Source organism: Oikopleura dioica, chromosome 1 (genome assembly GCF_907165135.1).
Source record: "Oikopleura dioica chromosome 1, OKI2018_I68_1.0, whole genome shotgun sequence".
Lineage (NCBI taxonomy): Eukaryota > Metazoa > Chordata > Appendicularia > Copelata > Oikopleuridae > Oikopleura > Oikopleura dioica.
Window position 1 is genome coordinate 9,632,761 of NC_137291.1, and position 20,367 is coordinate 9,653,127.

Sequence of the window (20,367 nt, forward strand, 5' to 3'; positions counted from 1 at the left end):
CTCCAGTTAGTGATAACTTTCTTGAAAGTAGAGATTAGGACAAAGCCTAGTTACAAAGCCGCGAAATTTCCCGCCCACAATAAAATAAGATACAGACAGAACTCATCATGCCAGAAATGCAGCAGATCCCCAAAAGATATCACCAGCCATTCAGGTTAATCAATAAATTCTTAGAGACCTAGAAATCAAACTCGAAAAGTAGGTTCGAGGAGGCAGAAAGGCGAAAATCAGCTCTAGGGCCCAGACTATCCAGAGAACCTAATTTCTCAGGTGGCAGAAAGCGTCTTGTTCCAAATGGCTTCGAAACTTCGCAGGTTTTACTTCCCTCTATTGTTCGTTGATCGATCATTTTTTTAAAGGAAGCTTCGTCTGGATTGCGGAATTTTACCAGAAGAGCTTTCAGCTGTAACAGACACGAGGTAAGTCTGACTGTTTTGACTCAAGACTCTCAACTTAACTCGGAAGTTGAGTTATCAAAAGACGATTCCAAATCATCCGAATCAGTTCTAAATTTAGATAAGTTTGTTATTTCAGATCAACGGGCGAAGCTCGTATCGCGAAATAGAACCCAAGCAAATATCAATGCGACAAAGTCGATTCAAAACACAGCCTGAACTTTGGCAAGCAGGTATATTTAACGATGATGTGTTTGACCCTGTAGCTACTTGTTTGATTCAGCGACAATACAGTGGAACAGTCCTGCTAGAAATGTCAGACCGCGAACGGGCAATCATGTTGAGATGAAACGACCTGCTAATAACGTCGATAAAACTTATTTTGAAGTGTACGCAGAAGGGTATGAAAGATGTATTCCAGGATACACTGGTCATATTCAACCAAGATATCCGTCTAGAATCACTCGTCAGGTAAAGAATATATCAGAAATTTCAATTAAAAAATGAAGGAATCGTCGCAAAACAACATGAAGCCAGTTCTTTTGCGAGAAAACTCCTTTCCTAAAACGGGAACTTTCTCAAAAATGATCACCGTTCTGCCTCCTTATAATCCTTTTGCGAGATATAAATCGATTCAATAAACAAACTTTATGTAATCTTCTTAGTTTATTGATCCCTCAAAAATTCCAAAATCTGATCAGCAAGAGAATTCGCTTCACTTTCCGGAAAATCAGAGAGTTTTTCAGTCTCTTGTTTCAATAATTCTTCAATTGCTTTCGCAAGAGTCCACTTTTATGGTTGCAGAGCTCATTAGATTTGAATGAAATCATAAGTTCAAATATCAACCTTCCAGAATCCCATCTTTTGCCGACAAGGACAAGGCAATGAAGCTCGGGTCCGACATTCCAATTGCTATAAAATACCGTAAAAGCGGCAAACTAAACCGACGAATAACAGACTCACCATCGTCCAAAGTCAATTCCAGATCTTCTTTTGTTTTCTGCATTGAAATTCGTTTCAAATCATACTCCTCAAGTTTGATTTTCAGCGACTCGATAATTTTAGTTTCTTTACTTGCTTCAATAAAATTATCTTTATCTCATACAAATCAATTGAAGCCATGCCCATTTCCACTTTGGACTCGAGAATCTGGAGCTCTTTCATTGTCATCATTTCTTCTTGTTGGTTCAGTTTCTGCTCCTGCATAAGTTGATCCATTTTAACCTCATTCTTCGCCGCAATAATTGCATTTTTCGCAATGATATCATACTTAGCTTTTTCAAGCGCATCGTCATCTGCGTCAGAATCTGACTTCTCGATTATTTGCGGTAGAACATCGTATTTTTCTTTGAGAAGACTTGTACTAGCCTTGACCTTTTTAATTTCAGCCTCGAGTTTTTTCTGTGTTGTGACCTCCTCAAGCTCATCAAAACTTTTTCAAATTTTAATTTTATCAAAAAACTTATTTTATCAGTCGACTAACCTGACTTTTTTGATTCTTTGTTGGATAATATCAAGCTCTCTTTCAGTAAAATCTTTCTTGCTTACTTTCATCAGCTGGTTATTCTTTCGCCAAAGAATATCTTTCTCTTCCTCAGTCATCTCTTGTGCTTCAAAGTCCAGTCCCTTGGCCTCCTGGAGTCGCCGAAAATCCTCTTCCAATATTTCATTTAGTTTGAGCATCTTTACGCGCTCCTCTTCGACTAGATCCTCCTTGTTCTCTGCTTCCATGCGGATTGACTGCTTGTCATTTTGATAATTTAAAACAACTCGTCTATCTTGTTTCTCCATGAAATTTCTCATATTTTCAAAGTGAACTTATTGCGCTGAGTTTATACGCGTGTTTCATTAAATTTTCATCACGATATTGTGTTTGATAATCCGGGTTACGGAAGTTATATTAAAGATATCACAACAGTTTAAGTTCTTTTAAACATAGTTTTATACAGTAAGATAGCTGTCATCTGAATTTCTTTGCTGCTGCTGCTAAGCACCACTGTGGTGCCACCACAACATAAGCAGCAACAACAAAGGGCGAAGACGCCGACGAGGATGAATTTAAGAATATCGTTTGAGTCTCCCTCATCATCAGCTATTTTCTTCAATGCGGCTTGGAACTGATTAAGAGTCCATACTGTCTAAAATAAACGCTCAAGAAGATAAGAACGTCTTCCTCAACTTACAACTTCCATGAACATGGGCGGCCCTGATTGTCCCGTCACTCAGAAATGATAATCATGGTATCTTCAAATGAAGGCAACTATGCATCCATATTAATAAAAATTTTGTATTGATATAATCGGCTATCGTAGTGATCAGTTTTAATACCAGAAATTTATCATCAAAAAAAATATTACCAAAAATTTCAAACCCGGAAGAACATTTTTAATAAAGTGAGCAGTTTTGGTTGAGGTCGGACTGTTAGTAGAGTTTTGAATTACAGTGAAAACTCAGAAATTGGCCGGTTTTTAGATTCTTATTCAAGAAAAAAGCGGCCAAATTTTGAGTTTTTTACCGGATAGCCAAGAGTCCACCATTTAGAATTAAATTTTCGAAATTTTCGAAAATGGGCATGATTTTCACGTTTTTGATCAATTTAATTCAAATTTTTGCTTCTTTGAAGACATTTATTTTATAAATTAGTCATTTTAAATAATTTAAACAGTCTAAAAAAGATAAAAATGCCCAGGAATAGCATAATTTGGGCGCAATTTTGAACCAAAATTTTCTATTTTTGAAAAAGCGGCCAATTTTTGAGTCTTTTTTGGATTCTAAAATCAGTCAATTTCGACCAAAACCGGCCAAATTTCGAGTAGGCAAATTTTGAGTTTTCACTGTAACAAATTTTAAGAAATTTTTTGATGTTTTCTGATACCTCCTCCAAAGAGCCCTATTTTCACAATTCTTGATGGGAAGATTCAGAACTCTAATTTTTATTATTCCTCAAAAAGAAGTCAGAGACACGATTCTCGGAGATTCATTTTCTTCATGAGTTTGTAACATCTCTTCCATCATCTTCATTTGAGCAGCATTCGCAGGCTGCGAAATCGCAGCACATGCCACCAAAAACATAGCAAAAACCGATTGGTAAAATTCAGGGCTGGATATTTTGAAATCAGCAAAAATTTCAAATCAATTTTTGTGTGAAATCTCATTTCTATCTCAAAATTTTGCACCATCTCAACAAATCTCAAATTTCAATATTATTGCAACTTCCTCGTCATAATTTTTCCATTCTTGAGATTGCTGAGATCTCGAGATCTCAAATCTCAAAATTTTGCGAACCGCGCAAGGGCCGCGGACAAACGTCGCGGGCTTACAGCAAGACTTGTGATTGGTTCAGATGGACCTGAAATGCTTGAGATCTCAGAATTTCAAATTTCATTTCATTGCAACGCGCGTATCCAACTCACGCAGTTTTCTGAAATGCTTGAGATCTCAGCATTTCAAATATCATTTTTTTGCAAAATCGAAAATTGAGATCTCAGACACAAAAATTTCTGAGATTGCATTTTTGAAATGGATGAGATGATGATTCATGTTTTTTTCGGGGTTTGAGATTTTTGTTGATTTCAAAATATCCAGCCCTGGTAAAATTGCAATGAGGCAAGGCCAGCAACAGATCAGTCCCAATTGACTGCCACAATACTCCTCGTTCACTTAATTTTTCTTATCAAAAGCAAACAACATCGACTCTTACTGTCGTTGGTCAATTTCTTTAATCCTGAGTAGAGTTGTTCCTGAGTCCAACCCAGAGTTCGAAATCCGAGAAAATATAGCTGCTACCTGCTACCACTTGCTTTCACCTTAGTTACAAATGTATTTTCATCACATTTTTTATGGAAAAATACATTCTAGAACAAAATTATTTAAAATGGTAGCAATGCTAGCAGGAGACGATTTGCTACAACTTGCTACCACCTCTGATGACATTGCTACCTGCTACCATTTGCTACCAAAAGTGGTAGCAATGGTAGCATGCTACCATTTGCTACCAATTGCTACCATCGGATTTCGAACTCTGGTCCAACCTGTCTGAAGGAAGGCTTTTTGTGAGAATAAAAAGAAAAATACGTACGAGTTGAAGGACCATGATGTCCTCTTCTGAAAGTGGCATTGATTCAGTCCAGTCTGAAGAAACTCCGACACAGTTGGTAGTTGTTGGATATTGGTACAATCGGTCGTCGTAATTATCATCATCGCCGCATGCATCCAGGCCTCCTAAGAGGGGACTTCCTAAGAGTAAGAGCTAGGTTTAGACCTGGGAGTCCCGAGGCTGGGACACAAATACAAACCAGGAAAGACGTCTTTGATCATTTTTGCAATCTCCACAGGTGTAATATAATTAGGACTCAAACTCAAAGTATATAATGTTGGTCTGTTTGCATTCGGATTTTCGCGAATTCTTTGAAAGTATTCGAAAAGCATTTCTCTCCGGGTATTGAATGAAGCATCTCTCGGAGCTCTTATCGGTTTTAATAATCGTCAATTCTATGGAACAAAAAGAAGAAGAAAAATTAAAACTGCATTCCCTAAAGTCGTCTTTGAAACTCTCGTAAGATAGCTCGTCACTGCTCACTGGCGCCGAGTCGTAGTTTGAAGTCGGCGATGCATTTCTAAGAGAAGTTTCGTGTTCTGCCGCATTACTGTCTGTAAACACTGAGCCAGCTACAGGTCCATTTTCTACTGTATTGGTTGCTTCTGGTAAATTAGAATGAGCATTTTCTGTTGGCAAAACGGAGCCAGCTACGGGCGCATTATAAGCTGCATTGTTTGATGGCTCGAAACTGTAAGGATCATATTCAGTTGAAGCAGGAGGTTGAGGCATAGCATGGCTCTGAGGAAGTTCTGGGACGACTGGTTGAACTGGCTCGGAAGTAAGCCCTGGAAACTGATAATCCGACCATGGATTGTCGGTCGTTTGCCCAAATTTATCATCCCCAAAGAAACTCATAACTGAACCTTACATCTGCATTTCCTTATACAATCACGTTTATTCTAGAGAACTGTATCGACGTGGTTTTCTCCATGTTGTGGTAAGTGGATCCAGCAGAATGAAGAAATTCGTCGCACCTGCTCAAAAATAATTTTCGCTGGCCCGAGCAGCTTTTTGAGCACTTGCTTTGCTAAATACGCCGATAATATAAGCTTTTAAAAATCTAAAACAAGAGTGTTCCTTCTACGCGTTTGAAAGTCATCATCGTCGCTGCTCTTTTGATAAGGTGCGATAAAATAATTGAGTTCCTAATTTACCGAAAAGTGCAGTAATTGCCTAGGGGCGTTCCTTCTACTTTCCTGCTTGCAAAGCGAACCAACCTTGACATCATTTTGGTACAAACAGAAAAAGCCTTATCACATTCGTTCAATTTTTTATGTAGATGATCAATTTATTTGAGAATGGAACTCAGAGAAACGTGTTTTGCATTTACATATTCGCATGGGTTGTTTATGGACAACTTGTCACGTTCGCGAAGGGCGAAGACGGAATCAATTACAGGCATGGATTTCAAAAATCTGAAAAAGACATCTTTTTGTATGGAAGAAATAATGTTAAGAAATCTAAATAGTCCCGCGTTGCTTGTTATAATGGCCGAATTTATAAAGACGTTTGTTTGCCTCTTCATATATACCCGCGAGAAGACCCTTGATGCTCTCTTACAAAATGTTTTGCAAGAAAAGAAGCTGTTTCTTCTTTGTAAGTCCATCTTTTCTAGCGCTCGATTGGAACTTCATTAGATTCCATTCCTTCCGGAATGTATGCGCTGTACAACATTCTGTCCTTTTACTCGATTTCTTTGGCCGATCCAACCACTTACTTTGTGCTTTTACAATCAAGAAGCTTGGCAACAGGAATTATCTACCAAATTCTTTTCAAAAAGCAGCTAAGTTGTCTCCAGGAAAGGGTTGAAACGAATTTAGCGCTCTCCACGTTTGGGAATGTTTATAAATTCTAAACAAGAGCTAACTTATTCAACTCGCTGACAGTGGCTCTCGCTGGTTACTCTTACTGTTGGAACATCGATGAAGCAGTTTTCCTTCTCATCATTCAACTTTGTGTTCAACGAAGCGATTCCGCTGATTTTGATACAGATAGTTTGCGCTTGCTTTGCCGGCGTTTACAACGAGTACTTGCTAAAGGCCAGGAATGCGGACTTTTGGGTTCAGGAAAGGATACGATCATCATTATTTACAAACATTTTTTAACTCGCTAAAAGAGCTCAAAAACTCCCGAAAGCTGTTTGCGCAAATTTTTTCTCCCTTTTGATGTCGAAACACCCCTCCCTGAGTTTTGCCAAGTAATCCAGCGACTGCTTAAATTTCATTGAATTTGTGAACATGATCGTTCGTATCTCAAACAAGAATATATTTTTCTACGTCAACTCGATCATCATCAACGGTTTCATTTTTATCATTCAAGGAAATGTCAACAAGACAATTTTGGCGAATACTTTTAAATTGCCAGCTTTGATCATCCCTTTCAACCTGGCTTTGATTGGAATTACGACAGTCATGTTCTTGAAACACTTGAACTCCATTCTGAAAACAATCGCAGCAGGAAACGGTCGAAACTCATTTTTTGCATCATTGCAACCAAGATATTCAACCGATCAAAAGCTTCTGAGCTCTTCTTTGCTGCATGCTTGTCCTACCTCTTCTTCGGCATCCCGATTGAGATGGGGACAATCGTCTCAGTTGTCATGATTTGGCTTTCGTTGTACATTTACGCGGTAAATCCCATCAAGCAACCAGAAAAACAGACGAGTGAAGACGAAGTTATTGAAGAAAAACTAGACCTGTTGAAATCTGACAAAAACTCGAATCCAGTTTGATTTTTCTTACTTAGAATATTATAATCCTATAAAGCTGTAACCACCAAAAGCATTTTAATTCTCAAAAACACAAAACAAAAACTATTAATTCTTTATCCGTTTATTCTTTGTTCAGAGGTGTCTTGAAAATTCAGAGTAGAAAGAAAGACCTTACAAAACAAGAAGCTTCTATGTGTTTTCAACAACATATGCATCAAGGGTCATTTTCACGGCACGAGCATTAACGGTATATAAAGTGTTTCCTGTCAGATGGAGCGCATATTGGGCCACTCAGTTTTTATGCGATTTAGATACGCTACTTTGTGGGCCGAGAATTAAATATTTACGTCCAAAATCGAACCTAAGTCACTTTGTCGTATCAGATGGTCTATAAATGGCTCTTGATTTATTAATTTTACCCCCTTAAGTCGGAATTTCTTCTAAGTTACTAAGCTTTTCTCCGCAAAAATGACCCCTGCGAACTGTAGTTCGGCGAAGTCTGGGTAGTTTGATCGACGAATTGTCTGTTTTCTGCGCTTGATTGCTTTCTGTTCTTGTCCTTGTCTTCTCGGAAAGCAACGTCAACTGCGATTTGAATCAGCCCACCCAGCCAGCTCAGTCCCATCAGCATCTATCAACGTCAACTTCATTAAATTGCTCCGACAGCTTACCCATAAAAGACAGACAATTCTGTAGAAAACCGATACGACACCCATCCAGAACTCGTTTGTACCTTAGAAGATCGTCTCATAAACTCTGTTGTATAAAAAAACTAACCGGGCAATTTCCAATTCTTTTGCGTTTGTCCTTCGAACTCAGCTGTCGGCGTCAGGTCTCCAAATCCAATCGTAGTCAGAGTAATGATCGTAAAATAGAACGCGTCCAAGAAATCCCAGCCCTCTATTTTTGAGAAGAAAAGCGCCGGCATTACCGAAAATATCCTGAAACAGACTTTGAGTAGGAGTTTCTTAGAATCATCTCTACCCGAAACCGATGACAATGTAGAGCGATATCGCTGTTCTTTTCCCACGAAAACGGTAGAAACCAGCGGACTTGACGAATTTGTGTAGATAGTTTCCAGTGACTTTCATCAAGTAATAAAAATATGGAACACCAAACAAGGCGTAGATCACGCAAAACATCTTGGAAAAAATAATTATCAATCGGACGAAATTCTGTGGAACGGACCTTGCCATATTTGGTCTTTGGCGCAACGTTGCCATATCCGATCGTGGTAATAACGGTGCCCACGAAGTAGAAAGCGTTTTTGAGAGAGAGGCGATTTTCTGGCAGTTAGACTTTCTGGCAGTTAGACTTTCTGGCAAAGGCGATTTTCTGGCACTGCCAGAAAATCTAATATGCCAGAAAATCTAATTTCCAGAAAATCGCCTCTTTTGATTTTGAATCTACAGTTAGTGATCCTGGAAGGTAAAAAAACGGAGAGGGTTTTCGACAGTACCACCAATTTTTTCTTACATGTTTTATAAAAATTCATTGACAAAAGCCATTTTTGACCCATTTATTCAAGATAATTGGCTGTAGCAAACATAAATCAGCTTCTTCCGGGAATTTTCACCCGGTGTTATTTGCATCTGATTTCGAGTACTTGGTCACAGTGGGCACCCACTGAGATAATGGCGCACGCTCATGCTTTTTAAAACTGAACTTGTTATAAAACTCTCCTGAAAATTCTTCCTCAGAAGGTGGTGGAATCGCTGTCATTTTCAATATTTATCTATACGATTTTTCTTCCTTATCATTCTCCATTTTCTCAAAAAAATCAAAATCTAACTTTTCAGCTGCCTGTGAACCCGTTTGTCACTCCGAAAACAGCTAGAACGAACTGCGGATGCTACCCTCATTCTATTTTTAGCGCAGAAATTTCAATTCCCAATTCGTAGTCTTTTTTTACCGCCCTGAATAGTCGGCTTTTAGATCAAACGCTCCCGTCGAAAGGTGCAAACTCCTGCTGAAACTGCTCCGAAATGAAATTTGTGTGATAATCACCAGTTTTTCGAATTTATAAAATGATTATTATTAAGAGTTTCTTGCAGAATTTCAAATAATATCCATCCTATAAAGGCGATTTCACCACCTGAGGAAGAATTTTCTGGAGAGCTTTATAACAAGTTCAGTTTTAAAAAGCATTAGCGTGCGCCATTATCTCAGTGGGTGCCCACTGTGACCAAGTACTCGAAATCAGATGCAAATAACACCTGGTGATTAACACAAAAATTCCCGGAAGAAGCTGATTTATGTTTGCTACAGCCAATAATCTTGAATAAATGGGTCAAAAGTGGCTTTTGTCAATGAATTTAAAAAAAAAAAACATGTAAGAAAAAATTGGTGGTACTGTCGAAAACCCTCTCCGTTTTTTTACCTTCCAGGATCATTAACTGTAGATTCAAAATCAAAAGAGGCGATTTTCTGGCAGTTAGACTTTCTGGCAGTTAGACTTTCTGGCAAAGGCGATTTTCTGGAAGTTAGATTTTCTGGCAGTGCCAGAAAATCGCCTTTGCCAGAAAGTCTAACTGCCAGAAAATCTAACTGCCAGAAAATCGCCTCTCTCCGTTTTTGAACGTCCAGTTTTCTGGACAACCGTGTTCAAGAAGCGCTCCAGTATCGCTAAAAATATAAATGCGAGTACCGACGATTTGCTTACCGGGCGACAGTTGTAATGGAGTCAACAAGGAGAACATAATTGTCAGCTGACAAAGTCACATTCCAATCGACACCTTCTGGCTTAGTCTTTTTGAACTGGTTCCAAATCCAAACCTCCGTCCCTTTATCAATAAATAAAGTCTAAGATCTATTCTAATTTTAACTCTACTGCATGATAGATCTGCCGAATACAAATTAAAAATGAAGCAGATTTTAAGTAGAAGCATAAATGCTTGCTTACCCGCCATATAGATATTGCTTATGTTTTGTGCAGCTTCACAGAGCGCGATTTCATTCGGGCGCTCAGTCTTAATAAATTATTGTCTGAATGAACTTGCATTTGAAAATGCGAACAAACCATTAAGAAAATCGCTGCCCCAAAAGCCAGGTACAGAAAATAGACGGCGATTCGACCACAGTAGCCGTACGCATCCGGCAAGTGACAGCCCTATATAACAAATTAGGGATAACACCCAACTACCAAAATATGGTTGAATTACCTTTTTCTTCTCCTTTTGCCCTTCGGAAATTTGCAGCGGAATCTGTTGTTTTTGATAATAACTTTCAAGGTTCGATACCAGTTAGATTTTAGAGCTCATTAATGAAATACTGTGAACGAATATGTATTTTCCTTGCCTGTTTTGTGAAATTTGCGCAGTGAAGTCAGGTTTTTCTGCTCTTTTCTCTTGGCGAGGGCTTTCGCCGGGCGATGCTTCCGAAACTCCATCTGTTGGATTCTGTTGGAAAAGAAACAGCACTTTTTCGCCTTCAATAGAATACTTATCTCGGAAATATTCGTATAAAGAATTTTGAAGGGTTCCTGTCATATTGGCAGAAGCAAGCGCAACTTTCAGAAAAGTCTCATTTTTATTCTCGTCATTTTTGTTTGTCTTCGTCATTTTGGATCTTCGCGAGTTGATTTCAGTCTCATTCTCTGGCTTAGTTGTATATGCACGTAAAGAACGAAAAGGAGAAAATATAAAAATAAACTGGAAAGCATCGAACAGGCGGACGAGCGTGCGGGCGACATCCGCTGTCAGCACAGTCAAGCAGGTACTGCAGCCGAGATTCAGAGATTGCCAATACGCCCCATCACCCGCAAAATTCAATCAAGAGGGGTATCTATTCCAAATAACGGCTAATAAGTATAAGCTGTTGAAGCGCTTTTAGTGAGATAAGACTGTTGTACCAATTACTTAACAAAAACTCTATCGTCAGATGTAAATCATTCTATTCGCAAAACCTTGGATAGATTATCAAAAGAATAATCTTCTGAAGATTTGATTGATTGAATCAATAACAGTCATAAGAATTCACTTTGATAGATTTATCATTGAGATTCAATACTTATTCGTTTTGAAAACTCATCGTTTTAATTTGTCCGATATCAACCTTCGGAAAATTCAACATTTAAAAGACATATTCCGATATTCTGACAGGAACAGTTTGTCGATTTACCTTTCACCGCCTTGAGGTCATTAAAGTTTCTGATCCCAGCAGGAGGTCAAGAAGCAAAAAGTGTCGTTTTATACGTCACGCTGTCATTTTCAAGGACGTTGATATAAAAATTTTACTCATTAATTCCTTGATCAAACATTGATATTCCGATGATACATACAAAGTGCCGTAGTCGCAGACTTTTGAGAGGATGACTTGTACTTTGGATACTTTATTATAAATGCAAATGCTAGAATTCTAGTTCGACTCTTTAATTTTGGGCAATAACGATTGCAGAATCGACTGAACAATGATGCCGTCACTGATGAGCTACATTTTGCAATATTGAATTATTCAGCGTCAATGATAGGAAAGCTGTCTGATGTGGTGCATGAGTACGTTCTGTCATCCTAAGAGTATGCTTGAGCGGATCGTTAGGCACAACGAAAACTGAGCAGTGGTGCGAACGTCGCGTTGCTGATTTAGAATCACGCGCCGATCATACAATTGTCAATTGTAATACGTCTTGTAAAACGTTTGTTTATTACAGAATTAGATCAAGAACATGACTGTCAAAGTATTTAAGAAGTTAAAAGATTGCCGTAAAGTTGAATTAGAAATTACTTTTTCCCTTTTTTCTGACCTTTAGTAGCGGCTTCAAGGACATAAATAAATTTCTTCTCAATATTGAAGTCTTTTGTTAGAACTTTTTCGATGTGTTTTGCTTGGTTTCCTTGAATTTGCACTTGTATCAGTTTTCCGCTCACATCTGTTCCGATACTTGCCGATGCCTATTAAAAATATTGAGCCGAGAAGGATAGTTATGTCTCTACCTGGGCGAGCTTTTTCATCTTGTCAGCGAACAATTGCGGATCAAGAAAGAACGATTCAAATCCAGTGATCATCGATACCATTTTATTGCCTGAGACCTTCTTTGTCGTCAAATCGATGCGGGGCATCTTCCCCTTCTTGACCGCTGCAGTTGGCTGTCCAGGAAACTTGACAGAGTAGGCTGGACCCATTTTTGATTGAACACCTCCAAAAACTTTGTCCCAGGAGGCCGTTTCTTTATCTGCACCGCCTTTTCCGAAAACCGCTTGATGAAGAACAGGGTCCATTTTTACATCCTTCTTTCCTCGTAAATCATTTGCTTCGATATACTGAAATCTTATATTGATGGTGATTTGAAGAATGATTCAATACCATTGTTACGAATTTTCGAATATCCTGAAGATTGAGAACTGCACCACGCCTGCAACCAACACTCGTGAATAAGTTTTCGACCTGACCAGAGACGACATAAAGCTGGGTAACCGCCGGAGCAGAGTAATCCTCTTTTGTAGACGAAGAACCTTAAACAACCATTATCATTCTTTCATGATAGTCTGCGCGTTTTTCACGCTTCCGTGCACCATTGACTTCATTTTGTGTTATTCTTGTGCATTATCTGGCAGGCCAGTGGCAGCCGATTTCTGGCATGCTCTATTTTCTTACCCAAAATGTTAACCATCGGCTTGGCAGCTTCTTCAGTAGGCTCGTCTGCTTCCACCGACTCTTGCCATCCACGGAAGTACGAGTGCTTGAAATCAACGGAAGAAATCTGATCAACGCCGCTGCTAACTTGTCCGATTTTCAAAATGCCATCTTTTTCTTTCGCAGAAAAGAAGGTGGAAAGCTTCTTGAAAGAAGTTTTCTTTATTTTGAGTTCTTTTCCGTTTGGTACTGATGGGAGAAGATATTGAGAGAAGAATGTCGAACAGAGAAGAGGTAGAGCTCCCTAAACATAATTTTCGATAGTAAAACAAGATAGATTACTACCTTATCCTCCTGAAGCTTTGCCTTGACGGCGATTTTAAAAGAATTTTCTAACAGAGAATCTTGTTCATTTCGCATTTCTTCCAGACTCTTTTCTGGAGCCTCTTCGTCTGCCTCTGTAGTTACGGCTTCACTACTGTTTTCCTCGACTTTGCAATCAGGAGATTCTTCAGTTTCAGCTTCATTATCAGCGGTTCTCTCGGTGGATTCGTCGTCAATGTCTATTTTAGGGGTCATTTTTGTAATCTTTGGAGCAAATTTCGGATATTTTGCTAAATTTAAAAGATGAAGTTTTTGTTTAAAGTGAGTCCCAATCATTGATATCCAAATTTTCGATATCTTCTTGCGTCAGCGTTCTATATGAACATTGTCAAAGAAATTCTTGTAGAATTTTCCCAAGTGGAAAGAAGTGAGGCACCTGAACTGCGGATCTGTCTCAGTGGGTGGGATCTTCTTGCTCCCACTCGCCCAGAGCTGATCGCCAACGCACGAGACAATCTTCACGGCTTTGCCGCTCAAGCCCTTCGAAAGCTGCTCTGTGGATTGCTCCGCTACTCCTATCGCGACGAAGTGCTTTTGCCCGGCGATTTTGATGCAAACGGCTTTGTTCCGTTCAATTTTCTCGTGCACCCCGACCCCAGGAGAAAGAATTATTCCCGGTGCCATCAAATCGGCTCCGTTGGCGAATCGTTCGAGGACATTTCCAGTCGTATGGAGCGTCGGAACACCCAGAAATTCATAGCTCCAGAGCGAGTAGAGATAAGGAATCAATGTCCCGTTTTTCATCTCGATCACTGTTGGTTCCCCTTCCACGGTAAATACAGTTACTGGCTCTCCTTTATGCGTAACCACCTTCATTTCTTTCAAATCGCCCTTCGCCGGCACCATGGAATTGAGCGTCTCTTCCGGAGTTTCGGGAAAGAAATAGGCAAAGCGACTTTTCAACTTTCGCCGATCGGAATTACGGACAGTTACTGCGCTTTTGCTGCGAAACGGCTTTACGAACATTACTCTTCACTGAAAACATAAGCTACTGTGACGCTACCGAATCTTCTAGCAGTTTTATTCTGCGGTAAAAACACTCCTCCTTGATATGAGGTTTTGAAAACGAAAACAGAACGAAAGAGGATTGAGTCGGGAGTTCGATCTCAGCTGTATTCTTTGCGGCAGAATCGACAGAAAAAGGGTTGAAAAGACTCTTGACAGTCGATTTACTTCTGGACCTTCTTGGCGGTGACGCCTTCTCTGAATCCGTTATGGAATCGTCGGTTCACGTCCTTGAGGTGCTTTGCTCGGCCAGTTCCGGGGGCAGTTCGGCGCTTGGCCTTGGTCGACCAGTTGAATCGGCCTCGCTAGAATGGAAAATGAAAATGAGAAAAGAAAGGATGAATAATAACTCGAGAGTCTCGCTTCTTCTGAAGATGGTAGGCTCGTCGACCGGTGATTCGGGAGATGATATGGGTCTTATCATTGCGAGTACCGCGAGATGTCGTTCCCTTGGTCATTTTCTAGTCGATTTCTGAACAAAACCAGATTTATTGGTCGTCTGCGATGACGATTTTCGGAAAGGTATCCAGTAGGGAAAAGTCAAGTTTAGAGAGGATATACCACAAAAACTAGTCAATACTCGCCAATCTCCTCACAACTTTACTTTAAATACGGTAGAAATATAATATCTCTGAAAACAAAGAAGTTTGAAGAGGTCCATCCACAAATAATAGGGTAAAAGCAAAGGGAATAGGTTCTCCACGAAAGTCTTCTTTATAATCTCTGAATAACATTCATCTTCTGACAAAAGAGGGGAAAACGGAAAGAATGTTGGAAAGAACGCGCGTGCTGCGTAAAATAACGGCGCTGATTGGCCAGCGCGAGGTTAACACGCGCTCTCAATTGGTGGAGTCAAGAATTCTCTCCAGATTTTCCGTCGAAGAGGAAAATGTACAATTTCCATTTCAAAATGAACTAAAACTTGTCCAATAGCGCGGAAATTTCGAAGAATTAGACTACTTATTTGTCTTAATTTATAAACCATTTGAAATAATTTTTCCTACGATATATTCATGGATTTTATTAACAAGTTTTGCCTGCATGATTTTCATATACTCAACTGTATTTATAATACAGATTCTTGAGTAAAAAGTTTTTAAAAACAATTCTCTTCAATCTCTGCCTGTCACTTTCAGCCTTGTTGGCGTTGTTTTTTGCTCTATCAGCAGTTCTTACCTTTTCTCAAAAGGTCCTCTTTATCCTCAAAGAATTGGAGGGTTGAAATGAGAGCTAGAAAATTTAGACGATGTCGGAAGGAAGGAGCGAGCGTTACCGCCCGCCAGAGCCGAACCAAATGTTCACGCTCGGACACGATAAGTGGAAAAGAAATGGCCCCTCAGCGCATCAGGTACTGATATTTGATTTCCTGTGGTTTCTGACAGTTACGGTAGTCAACAGCAGGAGCAGTAGAAGTGCGAGATGCAAAAGGCCGCGTCGTCGGCCTCGAAAAAGTCAAAGTAACTCGTTATATGGCGGGTAAACGTCCAGACTGGGCGCCAGACGACTTCGATTCCGACGAAGAAATCCAGATCCAACCGAAAAACATCAAAATTAAAATGACAGGCGCTACGGTCCTTTCTGAAGAAGCGAAACAGGCGGCTTCTGGCGAAGAAGGCGGTACTTCCGAAATTAGCAATTTCGAGGACTCGGCTGCGGTAGCTGCTGATCCTCGACTTGCTCGACTCATGCGCCATCAAGCGGAGATCAAAGACGACGACGAGGATGATCGGAGAAGAGTCAGACATGAGCCCGTCATTATGTCGAGTGAGGATGAAGATGAAAAAGAAGAATCTGATGACGGTAAGTCTTCATGTTTGCTTGACCTGAAGCTAGAATCTTCAATTTCTCTAGAAGCCACGGAAAAGAGGCGAGAACTAATAAGAAGGCGGAACTTGGAGCGAGAAAAGCAGGAAGCAGAAATCCTACCGCTCGACGATGATCTTCCAGATATCCAAGCCGACGATGAGAGCTCAGAGTACGAGACTGAATACGAATCAGAAGAAGACGAAGGACCCAGGTTGAAGCCTGTCTTTGTCAGAGAAAAAGGTACATTTCCCCTTCATTTTGATCTTTTTACGAGCAAATATATTAAGATCGTCTAACAGTGAAAAACGCTGAAATCGAAGAAGCGAAACAAAAGCGTATTGAAGTCGAAAAGAAGAAACTAGCAGCCAGAGTGGCTATTTTGGACAAAAAATAGGGGTCTATCCATCCAAATTCCATCCAAAAAATTTCTAACCGGGTCTATCCATCCAAAATCCAATCCAATCCAATTTTCGCCCAATTCCCAACTAAAATCCAATTCCAAGTTCTTCCGAAATTCCAACTTTTCCCAATTCCCAATATGCCCCGATTCCATTGGATTTCCAATATTTTCCAGCTAGCAAATTCAAAAAAAAACAAACAAACAATACTTATTCTTCAAAGTTTATTTCTGTAGATCCAAGGGCAATGTCTAGGATTGTGCTGGCAGCAAGTTTGTGGCGTCGAATAGATCGCATCAATGTCGTGAAACTGAAGGCTCGCTCCAGGCTTGAACTTGAGACGGAAGAGTGATGAAGCTAAGAAATGCTTTATTTTTGAACTCAAAAAAACCGAACCATTAATCCGATTCTGCTCAATCTTGGCAAGGTTTCAGCGTATCGCCGCCAGAACTCTCCAACAATATCATCTTCCGCAACCTTCTTCATTGCGCAATACTTCTTGTCTAATTTCAAATAAAGTAGATTAATGATGAAAATTACTTACGCGCTTCTATATCAGTATCATTTACTTCGTCGTACTGAGCAATCTCTTCTTCGATCTTGGAACGGATTTCTTTTGGCTTTCCTAGTCCGCGGCGGTGACTAAGTGGGCCAACAGCGTTATTTTGGCTGTCACATTGAACATTATTAACGCCAGCTTCAAGGAGCTGTAACAACTGTTCATCTGTCAGCTCGTCGTCTTCCATTGTTCGATCAACCTCTGTGATCCAGTTCTTCGCTTTTTCGAGCCAATCCTTGGTTCCGTCGACGAGTACTTTCTGAATTATTTTTTTTTTTTTGGCATGAAGATAAATACATACCATTATTTTGGAGATGAAGGGGACTCGGGAATCTTTCATTTTGGCGACGACTGGATGAAAATTCATCGCTATCGATGTAGAGTCGGGTGCCAGGTAAATGCTTGCCAAGTCTTTGTTGGTAAAACGAAGGGGTACTTGACATGGGACATCGTTTCCATTCATATCAATCCGCTTTTTTGTAACCTGTTCCACCACACTGATGAGCACAGCCTTCGCAAATCTGGATTCCTCGGTCCGACTGATTGTGATTCGATTGACGCACTCAATCATTATTCGTTCGATTTGCTTGTAGTACGCTGATCCGCAGGCAAGCGAGTCAGACTCGAGAATATTGATACTGCGATGAATTTCGATAAGAAGAGGGTTGATTGATCGCGCAAACTGCAGATCTGGGACTGGACACTCAGCGAGAAGATGGCGTTGAGGGTGGTTGATAGAAAAGAGGTTGTTTAGGCTATCTTCGCTCAAAAGGAGACGCTGAACTCCATAGATTAATTTCCGGAAGCGCGTGGAGCCGGAAATTCGATCGATGGCCTTCCCTTTCTCCTTTCTGTTGAGGAATGCATCCGTCTTTTCTTCAACAAGTCGTTTGACTTGATCGTCTTCAAGAATTTCAGTACTCGCTTTTATTTTTGCATTATAAAACTCTTTTATAAGCAAGCGATTAGTCACTTCTTGAGAAATCAAAAACGCATTGATTGACTTGTATCCGACACCAGCCGGAAGATCACTCGCCGATACTGTAGCTTCACACTTGTCGATGAATTTTTCAAGTGATTCGTACTTCTTATCCTTCGGTCCACCTGGTCTGAGATTTTGTTCGCACGCTCTCTTAAGGTTGCAACACATTGAATGACTTCCGCAAATGCTACGGTTGATCGTAAAATGCTCGGGCACGGACTCTGCTGCCTGATCGCTCACAATGCAGACCAAGTTTTCTCTATCGCATCGGTAAGGTTGTATTCTTCAAATATCTGCTTCAGTTTTTCTATGGTGTGATCCGCAGTTGAGTCCGGCATCGGAACATAACCGATCAAACAGTTCCAAAATCCGTTTTTGCAGCGAATATTGACCTCAACCCCGAGTATCTTCCAGAGCGTATTTTCTTTAGTTTTCACGTATTTGTGGTCTTTAAAGGATATTAAATTGTTAATAAGACAAATTATTCAAAAATTTTTAAAGAAACTTTGAAATCCTTATCCTAGAGAAATTGACAGGCGGCCCTTTTTTGCCATTTCCGGAAGAATCTGTTGAAGGCGCTCCCGAATTTTCTTTGCCTCTTCTTTCATGTATATTTTGATGGCATCCTTCGAAAGGCAAAGTTGATTGATGAGCATCTGGCTAAAGGATACATTTTTGAGAAGGCAGCGCATCAGGGCCTTGACAGAGTCATGTGACCAAAACCGGAAGCTTGTTCCGGTATCGCGCATGACTTGCAGAACTTTCTTCTGGACATCAACTCTGTGGTCCTTGGTGTTATTCAGAAGCGCGAGTACTCTCTGCTCATCTGGTGCTTGCGCGTGGCGATCCACAATCGGTTCGAGAGTCTTTTTATAGACATCTGTATTTTGATCGTATGTATGGAATGGCTTAAGGTTTTTTAAGAATTTTTACAAAATGCAAATTTTACCTCTCCTCTGCATTTTTTGCACTTAGCTCCATCTATTCTTGCGCAGCGCAAGTAGCAAGTCGGAAATCCCTCGAAATAGTACTCTTCAAATTCAAGGTTGAGCTCTCGAATCTTGTCTTGTAGTTTTGTAGGGGTCCATTTCTTCCATTCACCAGTCGGTTGCTCACTTTTTTCATCAGCAGTAATTTCCGCTTTCTTTCTATCAACCTCTTCTTTTCGTTTATCCTTGTCTTTTTCGTCACTCGCCACATAAATGCATCTCTTGGAACGCTTGGCAGGTGGACTCATCCCTTCTGAAAAAAGGTTGACTAGTAAAAGAAAAGAAAATGCCATTTAAATCGCAGTAAAACTCTCTAATGATCAGTATTTATCCGTCTGAGAAAGGTAGACTGCGCGTGATGAGTGTAGGTTGAGAACAAACCTGATTGGTCGATCATTTTTTCGCAATTTTTTCTCGGATCCAATCTTGCCAACAACTGCCAATTCCCCAAGAAGATCCAATTTTCCAATGTCGCCAATCCCCAATTTCCCCCAATTACCCAATTTTACCCAATAAAATCCGATACCCTGGCCATCCAAATTCCATCCAAACCTTATTGGATTGGATCCAATCCAATTCCAACTAACCCCCAAGTCCAAAATAGCCACCCTGCTAGCAGCCGAGAGGAAAAAGTACACCCTGACGATGATCGAAAAAGACGCGAAAAAAGACTTTGAAATGGAGAGAGACGAGAAGACGCTTCTGGAGGCGTGTGACTCCGATGATGGAGATCCAGACGTCGAATTTGAAGGTAAAAATGAAAAGAGGGGACTTGTTTGCTCAAACTTATTTTCTTACTTTAAGCTTGGAAATTCCGAGAGCTGCAGCGTCTGAAGCGAGACCGAGAAGCTCGTGAAGCAGAAGAAGCAGAGCAAGCTGAACGAGATAGACGCAGAGCAATGACGGAGGAAGAGCGAATCCGGGACAACGAACTCAACCCGAAAATTATTACCAATGCTCAAAATAAGGGCAAGATGAAGTTCTTGATGAAATACTATCATCGTGGTGCCTTCTACATGGACAAAGAGGAGGATATACTGAAGGTACTCCTTTATCGACTTTACACATTTATAAAATTATTCCAGCGAGATATCATGCAACCTACGCTCGAAGATCACCAAGACAAAGAAGCTCTTCCAGATGTCATGAAAGTCAAGGTGAATACAAGATTTCTTTTGAGTTTCTTTTCTGACTCAATCATTTTAGAATTTCGGAAGGTCTGGCCGTACAAAATGGACTCATCTTACTGCCGAAGATACCACAGCCTTCGATGGTACTGCCGGTGGAGCCTGGGCGGCCAAAGACAACACGACTCATCTTAAATATGGAGCGGGTTTTAAACAGACTTTTGAGCGGCCGTCAAAGAGAAAGAAACTCTCTTAGACCGACTCGTCTGATTTTAACTTGCACTAATTTCTGTACTGCCCTGTTTTTAATTGTAAATCGTAACTGATTCCCATGCCAATTCA

General features: G+C 40.2%; 9 protein-coding genes and 1 long non-coding RNA gene across 11 annotated transcripts; 4 read left to right on the forward strand and 6 right to left on the reverse strand.

Annotated features, from left to right (window-relative positions):
* The first annotated feature begins 22 nt into the window (after positions 1 to 22).
* Positions 23 to 1,042, forward strand: LOC145711046 (uncharacterized). The gene is made up of 6 exons (XM_081788774.1): positions 23 to 154; positions 203 to 314; positions 360 to 419; positions 535 to 628; positions 679 to 866; positions 905 to 1,042. Exons 1-6 carry the CDS (start codon positions 108 to 110, stop codon positions 1,034 to 1,036), a joined length of 633 nt encoding a protein of 210 aa, XP_081644900.1. The 5' UTR covers positions 23 to 107; the 3' UTR covers positions 1,037 to 1,042.
* Positions 1,043 to 5,501: 4,459 nt separating this feature from the next.
* On the forward strand, positions 5,502 to 5,897 carry LOC145711065 (uncharacterized). Its single transcript, XR_014135116.1, has 3 exons — positions 5,502 to 5,617; positions 5,661 to 5,726; positions 5,774 to 5,897. It is a non-coding gene; the product is annotated as an uncharacterized LOC145711065 (long non-coding RNA).
* A 69-nt stretch (positions 5,898 to 5,966) lies between these two features.
* On the forward strand, positions 5,967 to 7,309 carry LOC145712027 (UDP-galactose transporter senju-like). Its single transcript, XM_081789715.1, has 5 exons — positions 5,967 to 6,090; positions 6,132 to 6,298; positions 6,381 to 6,566; positions 6,756 to 6,957; positions 7,011 to 7,309. Exons 1-5 carry the CDS (start codon positions 5,982 to 5,984, stop codon positions 7,223 to 7,225), a joined length of 879 nt encoding a protein of 292 aa, XP_081645841.1. The 5' UTR covers positions 5,967 to 5,981; the 3' UTR covers positions 7,226 to 7,309.
* Positions 7,310 to 7,423: 114 nt separating this feature from the next.
* Positions 7,424 to 8,469, reverse strand: LOC145711048 (potassium channel subfamily K member 2-like). Its single transcript, XM_081788775.1, has 5 exons — positions 8,393 to 8,469; positions 8,189 to 8,346; positions 7,982 to 8,145; positions 7,876 to 7,937; positions 7,424 to 7,835 (listed from the first exon to the last, which is right to left on the reverse strand). Exons 2-5 carry the CDS (start codon positions 8,344 to 8,346, stop codon positions 7,653 to 7,655), a joined length of 567 nt encoding a protein of 188 aa, XP_081644901.1. The 5' UTR covers positions 8,393 to 8,469; the 3' UTR covers positions 7,424 to 7,652.
* A 1,278-nt stretch (positions 8,470 to 9,747) lies between these two features.
* LOC145712028 (uncharacterized) lies at positions 9,748 to 10,764 on the reverse strand. The gene is made up of 6 exons (XM_081789716.1): positions 10,502 to 10,764; positions 10,366 to 10,426; positions 10,224 to 10,313; positions 10,107 to 10,173; positions 9,867 to 9,987; positions 9,748 to 9,829 (listed from the first exon to the last, which is right to left on the reverse strand). The coding sequence occupies exons 1-6, from the start codon at positions 10,762 to 10,764 to the stop codon at positions 9,748 to 9,750; spliced, it is 684 nt and encodes a 227-aa protein (XP_081645842.1).
* A 1,054-nt stretch (positions 10,765 to 11,818) lies between these two features.
* Positions 11,819 to 14,157, reverse strand: LOC145711022 (eukaryotic translation initiation factor 2D-like). Of its 2 annotated transcripts, none has more exons than XM_081788739.1 (7): positions 13,536 to 14,157; positions 13,432 to 13,473; positions 13,121 to 13,337; positions 12,797 to 13,079; positions 12,506 to 12,654; positions 12,136 to 12,462; positions 11,819 to 12,093 (listed from the first exon to the last, which is right to left on the reverse strand). In XM_081788739.1, the coding sequence occupies exons 1-7, from the start codon at positions 14,123 to 14,125 to the stop codon at positions 11,923 to 11,925; spliced, it is 1,779 nt and encodes a 592-aa protein (XP_081644865.1). In that variant the 5' UTR covers positions 14,126 to 14,157; the 3' UTR covers positions 11,819 to 11,922. The 2 variants fall into 2 exon arrangements, with proteins under 2 accessions (XP_081644865.1, XP_081644866.1); XM_081788740.1 differs by having other exon boundaries at positions 13,121 to 13,327; positions 13,422 to 13,473.
* A 5-nt stretch (positions 14,158 to 14,162) lies between these two features.
* On the reverse strand, positions 14,163 to 14,676 carry LOC145711062 (large ribosomal subunit protein L37-2-like). Its single transcript, XM_081788790.1, has 2 exons — positions 14,515 to 14,676; positions 14,163 to 14,469 (listed from the first exon to the last, which is right to left on the reverse strand). Exons 1-2 carry the CDS (start codon positions 14,620 to 14,622, stop codon positions 14,329 to 14,331), a joined length of 249 nt encoding a protein of 82 aa, XP_081644916.1. The 5' UTR covers positions 14,623 to 14,676; the 3' UTR covers positions 14,163 to 14,328.
* Positions 14,677 to 15,363: 687 nt separating this feature from the next.
* LOC145711029 (microfibrillar-associated protein 1-like) lies at positions 15,364 to 20,362 on the forward strand. The gene is made up of 8 exons (XM_081788749.1): positions 15,364 to 15,512; positions 15,556 to 15,964; positions 16,016 to 16,210; positions 16,258 to 16,340; positions 19,523 to 19,649; positions 19,703 to 19,941; positions 19,984 to 20,055; positions 20,105 to 20,362. The coding sequence occupies exons 1-8, from the start codon at positions 15,411 to 15,413 to the stop codon at positions 20,279 to 20,281; spliced, it is 1,404 nt and encodes a 467-aa protein (XP_081644875.1). The 5' UTR covers positions 15,364 to 15,410; the 3' UTR covers positions 20,282 to 20,362.
* On the reverse strand, positions 16,325 to 18,358 carry LOC145711030 (uncharacterized). Its single transcript, XM_081788750.1, has 4 exons — positions 17,229 to 18,358; positions 16,913 to 17,186; positions 16,765 to 16,871; positions 16,325 to 16,725 (listed from the first exon to the last, which is right to left on the reverse strand). The coding sequence occupies exons 1-4, from the start codon at positions 18,075 to 18,077 to the stop codon at positions 16,579 to 16,581; spliced, it is 1,377 nt and encodes a 458-aa protein (XP_081644876.1). The 5' UTR covers positions 18,078 to 18,358; the 3' UTR covers positions 16,325 to 16,578.
* LOC145711042 (uncharacterized) lies at positions 18,410 to 19,487 on the reverse strand. Its single transcript, XM_081788767.1, has 3 exons — positions 19,280 to 19,487; positions 18,859 to 19,151; positions 18,410 to 18,817 (listed from the first exon to the last, which is right to left on the reverse strand). Exons 1-3 carry the CDS (start codon positions 19,293 to 19,295, stop codon positions 18,425 to 18,427), a joined length of 702 nt encoding a protein of 233 aa, XP_081644893.1. The 5' UTR covers positions 19,296 to 19,487; the 3' UTR covers positions 18,410 to 18,424.
* Positions 20,363 to 20,367: the final 5 nt, after the last annotated feature.

Excerpts from the sequence above, each read along its gene's own strand:
- LOC145711046 (XM_081788774.1), top strand. The coding sequence starts at position 108 with ATGCCAGAAATGCAGCAGATCCCCAAAAGATATCACCAGCCATTCAG. Across the intron at positions 629-678 it reads GCCTGAACTTTGGCAAGCAG|CGACAATACAGTGGAACAGT; the intron begins GTATATTTAACG and ends TGTTTGATTCAG. Across the intron at positions 867-904 it reads CGTCTAGAATCACTCGTCAG|GAATCGTCGCAAAACAACAT; the intron begins GTAAAGAATATA and ends TAAAAAATGAAG.
- LOC145712027 (XM_081789715.1), top strand. The coding sequence starts at position 5,982 with ATGGCCGAATTTATAAAGACGTTTGTTTGCCTCTTCATATATACCCGC. Across the intron at positions 6,567-6,755 it reads ACTTTTGGGTTCAGGAAAGG|AATATATTTTTCTACGTCAA; the intron begins ATACGATCATCA and ends ATCTCAAACAAG. Across the intron at positions 6,958-7,010 it reads AACAATCGCAGCAGGAAACG|CTTCTGAGCTCTTCTTTGCT; the intron begins GTCGAAACTCAT and ends ACCGATCAAAAG.
- LOC145711048 (XM_081788775.1), bottom strand. The coding sequence starts at position 8,346 with ATGTTTTGCGTGATCTACGCCTTGTTTGGTGTTCCATATTTTTATTAC. Across the intron at positions 7,938-7,981 it reads AAAGAATTGGAAATTGCCCG|GTACAAACGAGTTCTGGATG; the intron begins GTTAGTTTTTTT and ends CGATCTTCTAAG. Across the intron at positions 7,836-7,875 it reads GAATTGTCTGTCTTTTATGG|ATGCTGATGGGACTGAGCTG; the intron begins GTAAGCTGTCGG and ends TGACGTTGATAG.
- LOC145712028 (XM_081789716.1), bottom strand. The coding sequence starts at position 10,764 with ATGACGAAGACAAACAAAAATGACGAGAATAAAAATGAGACTTTTCTG. Across the intron at positions 9,988-10,106 it reads AAGCAATATCTATATGGCGG|GGACGGAGGTTTGGATTTGG; the intron begins GTAAGCAAGCAT and ends TTATTGATAAAG. Across the intron at positions 9,830-9,866 it reads TCCATTACAACTGTCGCCCG|CGATACTGGAGCGCTTCTTG; the intron begins GTAAGCAAATCG and ends TTATATTTTTAG.
- LOC145711022 (XM_081788739.1), bottom strand. The coding sequence starts at position 14,125 with ATGTTCGTAAAGCCGTTTCGCAGCAAAAGCGCAGTAACTGTCCGTAAT. Across the intron at positions 13,338-13,431 it reads GAAAATTTGGATATCAATGA|CATTGACGACGAATCCACCG; the intron begins TTGGGACTCACT and ends CCCTAAAATAGA. Across the intron at positions 12,094-12,135 it reads AGATGAAAAAGCTCGCCCAG|GCATCGGCAAGTATCGGAAC; the intron begins GTAGAGACATAA and ends TATTTTTAATAG.
- LOC145711062 (XM_081788790.1), bottom strand. The coding sequence starts at position 14,622 with ATGACCAAGGGAACGACATCTCGCGGTACTCGCAATGATAAGACCCAT. Across the intron at positions 14,470-14,514 it reads AGAAGAAGCGAGACTCTCGA|CGAGGCCGATTCAACTGGTC; the intron begins GTTATTATTCAT and ends TTTCCATTCTAG.
- LOC145711029 (XM_081788749.1), top strand. The coding sequence starts at position 15,411 with ATGTCGGAAGGAAGGAGCGAGCGTTACCGCCCGCCAGAGCCGAACCAA. Across the intron at positions 15,513-15,555 it reads ATGGCCCCTCAGCGCATCAG|TCAACAGCAGGAGCAGTAGA; the intron begins GTACTGATATTT and ends CAGTTACGGTAG. Across the intron at positions 16,211-16,257 it reads TGTCTTTGTCAGAGAAAAAG|ATCGTCTAACAGTGAAAAAC; the intron begins GTACATTTCCCC and ends AAATATATTAAG.
- LOC145711030 (XM_081788750.1), bottom strand. The coding sequence starts at position 18,077 with ATGTGTTGCAACCTTAAGAGAGCGTGCGAACAAAATCTCAGACCAGGT. Across the intron at positions 17,187-17,228 it reads CCTTCATCTCCAAAATAATG|AAAGTACTCGTCGACGGAAC; the intron begins GTATGTATTTAT and ends AAAATAATTCAG. Across the intron at positions 16,726-16,764 it reads TGAGCAGAATCGGATTAATG|CTTCATCACTCTTCCGTCTC; the intron begins GTTCGGTTTTTT and ends AGCATTTCTTAG.
- LOC145711042 (XM_081788767.1), bottom strand. Across the intron at positions 18,818-18,858 it reads GCAAAAAATGCAGAGGAGAG|CCATTCCATACATACGATCA; the intron begins GTAAAATTTGCA and ends AAAAACCTTAAG.